We start from the raw sequence: 5543 nt of genomic DNA, 5'->3' as shown, positions 1-5543 counted from the left end.
AGACAACATAAAAAAAACTCAAGTGACAGAAGAAAAAAGTGGGCAATAGGAGACAAGAGTGTCACCCTGTCTCTATCTCTATGTGATTCCTCCAATTCATTCTTATTCATATTCATTCATATACTATATATATATATACCCAATGACCCATTATATATATCACTAACAGGGTGCCTTTGATATATATAGAAAGAAAGAGAGGGAGATGGGGAGAGAAAGATGTTATTTGGATATAAGTATAGGAGGAGATTTAGAAGGAAGAATAATAGTTGAACTATTTACTGATATTGTACCGAAAACTGCTCATAACTTCAGGGCACTTTGTAGTGGAGAGGAAGGTGTTAGCCCTGTCACAGGTGTTCCACTTCATTATAAGGTTAGTAACCTACCTACTGGCGCACTATAGCTACTAGTATATGTTTTGGACTATATATTCTATATCCATGTTGGTGGTAACTATATTTTTTACAGTCTTGGTAAGTTTTTGAATAGTCGATCTAATTCATTAATGCAAAAGAATGCTAGCATATAGTGTCAAGATAACTTTATTTATCAAATTAGGTGGTTCCATAACTTATTTTATGTTTCTTAATGTATTCAAATATAATCAAAAATATAAAGTATGTATCATATTTTAAATAATGTTGTTATCATGTGTATTAAACTACTACAATTTGACCATTTTATGTCTCGTGAATTGGTGGCATGATCGGATTTCTTATTACACGACAAGCTTATATGGTTGTCATGTCAGTATGAAGAACATATTGGATACATACTTAGATTCAGGAAAGTTGGATACATGCAGATATAGAATACCAAGTTTCAAAATATGATACATATAGTAGATTTTTGACTATAGTCTAATACATATAGAAAATTTCAAAAATAGATAGATATAGTTAGTAAAACGGGCCAAAACGAAATTATATTGCTATTCTGACAGTTGCAGCCCTTTGAATCAATATCCTGGTGGAGGAATTGTTGTTAGATATTAAAATCAACTTTTATTTGATGAGATAGTTATTGTTTATAATTATTGAATTGGCAAAGGTTTTACTTTTATGTCATGGTTGTAAATTTTGTTCCTCCTCCAATCTGGCTTGGATTATTTCATATTATATGTTTGGCTTCAAGTTTGGAAAGAAAGAAACTATTTACTGTACTTTTAAAAAAATAACATGTTGCGAATTCTAGTGGTATTTGTTTGTAAGATCTTATTAGGTTTCAGCCAGTCGTTGAAAGTTGTAGTGATACGCTGTTTGATGACTTCAGGGAGTTCGTTTTCACAGGCTCGTTAAAAGCTTTAAGATTGAAGGTGGTGATATATCCTGTGGAGATGGTACCGGTGGAGAATCTATCTACGGTTCAACTTTTGAAGATGAAAATTTTGAAATGAAACATGAAAGAAAAGGGATGTTATCGATGGTCAACTCTGGTCCGAATACTAATGGATCTCAGTTTCTTATCACCACGACCCGTGCCCCTCATTTAGATGGAAAAAATGTTGTATTTGGAAAGGTTGTTAAAGGTATGGGCGTTGTGAAGTCAATTGAGCATGTTGCTATTGATGATAACGATTGCCCGGTTCCAGAAGTTGTCATTGTAGATTGTGGAGAGATTAAAGAGGGTCAAGATGACGGAATTGGGAACTTTTTTAAGGATGGAGATATGTATCCCGATTGGCCTGCAGATCTTGATGACGCTCCTAATCAGCTCTTGTGGTGGTTAGATGCTGTAGATTTGATCAGGGCTTCTGGGAATGAAGCTTTCAAGGTAACTGTAACAAAATTGTCACATTTTTTTGTTAGATACAGAGAAATCTTCATTCTTTGAAGTTCATATATATGGGGTTACAATGTACTAATAATTGTTATTCGCAGAAACAAGATTATAAAATGGCGCTCAGAAAGTATAAGAAAGCTGTACGTTATCTGGATGTCTGCTGGGATAAAGAAGGAGTTGACGATGGTTGCTTAACATTTCCTTTAGCCATATCCTTTAGTTTTTGTTTATACAGATTTTACAATACCTTATCCACGATTTCGTGCCATTTGGACTGAGATCTTTGTTGTTCCATTCGTTAAAACTTGCAGATCGAAGTATTTCTATGGGAAAGAAAAAGGCGACAATATTCACAAACAGTTCTGTAAGTCCATAATCCTACATATTTATGCCCATTGATACAAATACTCATTTTCTCTACCATTAATGTTCACTCTTAGTTAATGATCCAAAATCCCTTTTTCTTCACTCCCTAAGGCTTGTAAACTGAAACTAGGGGATCCAAAGGGAGCATTAATTGACACAGAGTTTGCATTGCGTGACAGTGACAACAATGCAAAGGCTTGGTTTCGCCAAGGTCAGGTTGGTGATTCTATGATTAAAAGTGCCAACTCAAAGACTTCTATTTACTTGTTCTTAGTTATCATAATGGTTAAAATAAGCCTAAAAATGAGCTAATCGTCGCGAATTTCTTACACATGTTTATCCAGGCATATATGGCGCTCAATGAGGTGGATGCAGCATTAGAAAGTTTTAAGAAGGCAAAAGAGTTGGAGCCAAATGATGGTTAGACCCTCTTAGACTTCCTTTCACTAAGCAAAATTGAACGTTCATATCGTTGTTGTTAAGGAGATTAATTTTTGAAAAATCGACTTGCAGCTGGAATTAAAAGGGAGCTCCAGATAGCACTGAGAAGGGTATTTTTTACATTAAGCAAAAAGTTCTATCAACACATTCTTACTAAAAAACTGATGCTTAAATCAACAAATATAATGAAATCAATGCAGGTTGCTGATAGGGTTGAGAAAGAGAAGAAGGCATACTCCAGAATTTTCACCAAATAGTTTTCTTGGAGCCATTTTGTTATCAATGAGGTAAGTTCAGACTGGATAACAAGGGATTTCATATCTCAAACTAACAAATTATGATGCGTTTCTATGTTTATTCCCAGGGCTCATAAATTTTGTAAGATCCTTGCATAAGCGTCGAGCATTGTTACACAGGTTGTGAATTTTCATCTATACTTCCTACCAAGAGAGTACATTGAGCATACACATATAAAGATTCAAGATTTACCAACATATGCTTTCATATGCCAAGTGTTTTCGATCCTTCGTCAAAGATGTTAAGCTGATTGAGTGGAAGTGTGGAACCACTCATGTATCTGCGCTCTAATCCATCACTGATCACAAATCAATTCTGTCATATTTTCTTCAAACTTCATCGACTATTACAAACATGCCGTCTACTTATATCTGTTTTTTATGCTGAGGTTTTGTTATAGAAAATAACAAAAGTAACATTTGGAAACAAGGAGCCTCAAAACACTCAACTTCAGGTAAAGTTACATGTTTGTTGCAGAACAAGTTATAGAGAAAACGATCTAAAAGACCACATGACACATGAGATCTAAAAAAATTATACAGAAAACGATCTTCACTATTTAAGACCTCACATCAAGAAGTGCCTAAAAATACACATTCAGTTATTCAAGATAGATACTGTTAGGATTAATGCAAATTACAATACAACCTGGTTGAAATCTTGCATCATGAAACGCAATTAATTACCAGGCTTGGCATTAATGAATGTAAGACATTACCCAACCCGCCCGACTCGTCCATGTTGCCGCCTAATAGGCTAATAAACTGTTGCAGACAAAGACAAAGGTGACATTTTTATCTATTCCCCGTATGAAATGTCGATTTGGGTTTTGGTTTCATCTCTAACAGATTTCATGTACAGAACAGAAGAAACAAAAGTTCATATAGAGGAAATCCGTCAAGTGGGTTAATAGTCAAAGAAGATGTTTTCAAACATTTAAAAACTTCTCAATAATATTTATTCCAAATATTAGACGATTACTAAACAATATAAGTTTTGAACCTATATTTGGCACAACAATTGTGTAGAAACCTCAAGATTTTCAACCCTGGTCTGTTTTTCACGTACAAAAAATATATGTTTTTGACCCATTACCCAACCAACTGATCCGCCTATAAGTCCACCTCAAGCCCGAAGCATTACCTCTTTCTTTTCTTTCCACCTCCAGAAAACAAACAGGCATTTGAAGGTTAGCAAAGTCCCACCCAGGAAAATTGTATTCACATATATCTTTTAGAGAAAATAAATCCAAATAAAAGGAGTTTCATATCAAAGCAACATTGAAGTTCTCCTTAGACACATAGCCACATACCAAACTACCATCATTTATATATAACCTATGAAATAGGCTTGAGCAGATTTAGAAAAACCTACTACAAAGTACAAACCTTTTATGTCGCAACAACAATGGGTTTGGAGCAAAACTTGTTCTTGTGATCATTACGTCTTGCTTTCATCTTGATGTCCTAAATCAAGTATCAAATGAATCTATAAGCGGGCTCAAATAGTTAGAACATACATTTATACCGTGAGAAAGTAGCCATACCTGTGTTGAAATTGGTCGATCAGCATATAACAAGCCCATCTGCAGATTAATGTAGAAAAGCTTAACTAATTATTTGGTTATATGAATAATGCGAGACTTCTAGAGGACAAGTTTGGAAAAACAAAGTATATGATGTAAATCTAGTGGTGATATTTTCAACCCATTACTTCTATATATGCCGCTTTTAAGTTGTATTCTAGAATCGACCAAGTTGGTTTTTATTCTAAAATGACTTGTTTTCACCCATCCTAGTTTTGACCTTTACCCAACCTGCCCATCTTGTCACATTAAAAAAAAAAATAAACTTTTACAATCAGAAGCTGATAAAAAAAACTCTTACAAACTTCTCAGCATTTGGTCCTGATCAAATAGATCTTGTAATGTATAATTACCATTTGGCAAGATAAATGTGCAAACATTGGTACTTCGCACTGGGCTGCCAGTTCAAAAAGCTTCATGTTATTCCATGTCTCAAGAGCTGCTAAGTTTTACTTAAAGTTTTTTGCCACCAAAATTAGCAAATCCTAGTAATATACAAGACCTCTCCTGCAAGAATTAAGGGGGCGTTAAAATCACAAGTCACATAAAGTATAAACAAATGGTACAATTAATATATTTACACTTGTTCGTAGTCGTGAAGCTCAATGTTTTAAATAATATGCCAACCAATCCCTCATTAATCAAAAAACCAATATGTAGCTTACTTTTTTTAATTAATTTTTAGGCCTGCAACTTCGTGGTTGTAGCCTTCTTTCTTTTTCAAGACAAGGTGCAACCTTCTTTTTCCGTCGAGATAAAATGGTATGTGATAAAGCCTTAGATTGCACCAAAGTCCAAACCATGATCACAACTAAGAATTCTGCAACTAAATGATACTACGAATGATACTACGAATTAGTCATCCTACTGTACAATATTTTTAAACAAAAAAGGATATTCACAAGAGCATACCGACATAGCATCTGATTAAGTAACTGAAATACAAAAACTACTTACTGAAAAGACAAAACCTATAAGCTAATTTCTACAATGCATTTCTTCACTTATAGGTAATACAAACTGTATATATGCAGATACGAAAAGAAAAAAACCATGGGCAAGGAAGTCG

The 5543-nt window shown here is 34.2% G+C and overlaps 1 protein-coding gene across 2 annotated transcripts; it reads left to right on the top strand.

Annotated features, from left to right (window-relative positions):
- On the top strand, positions 1-3315 carry LOC122592813 (peptidyl-prolyl cis-trans isomerase CYP40-like). Of its 2 annotated transcripts, XM_043765126.1 has the most exons (10): positions 1-82; positions 190-376; positions 1276-1776; positions 1884-1971; positions 2097-2149; positions 2263-2367; positions 2496-2571; positions 2665-2702; positions 2793-2879; positions 2957-3315. In XM_043765126.1, the coding sequence occupies exons 2-9, from the start codon at positions 206-208 to the stop codon at positions 2847-2849; spliced, it is 1089 nt and encodes a 362-aa protein (XP_043621061.1). In that variant the 5' UTR covers positions 1-82; positions 190-205; the 3' UTR covers positions 2850-2879; positions 2957-3315. The 2 variants fall into 2 exon arrangements, with proteins under 2 accessions (XP_043621061.1, XP_043621062.1); XM_043765127.1 differs by lacking the exon at positions 1-82 and having other exon boundaries at positions 170-376.
- Positions 3316-5543: the final 2228 nt, after the last annotated feature.

The sequence above is a fragment of the Erigeron canadensis genome, chromosome 3 (genome assembly GCF_010389155.1).
Source record: "Erigeron canadensis isolate Cc75 chromosome 3, C_canadensis_v1, whole genome shotgun sequence".
NCBI lineage: Eukaryota > Viridiplantae > Streptophyta > Magnoliopsida > Asterales > Asteraceae > Erigeron > Erigeron canadensis.
Note: the sequence above shows the minus strand (reverse complement) of the source record. Positions and strands in the feature narration are given on the sequence as shown.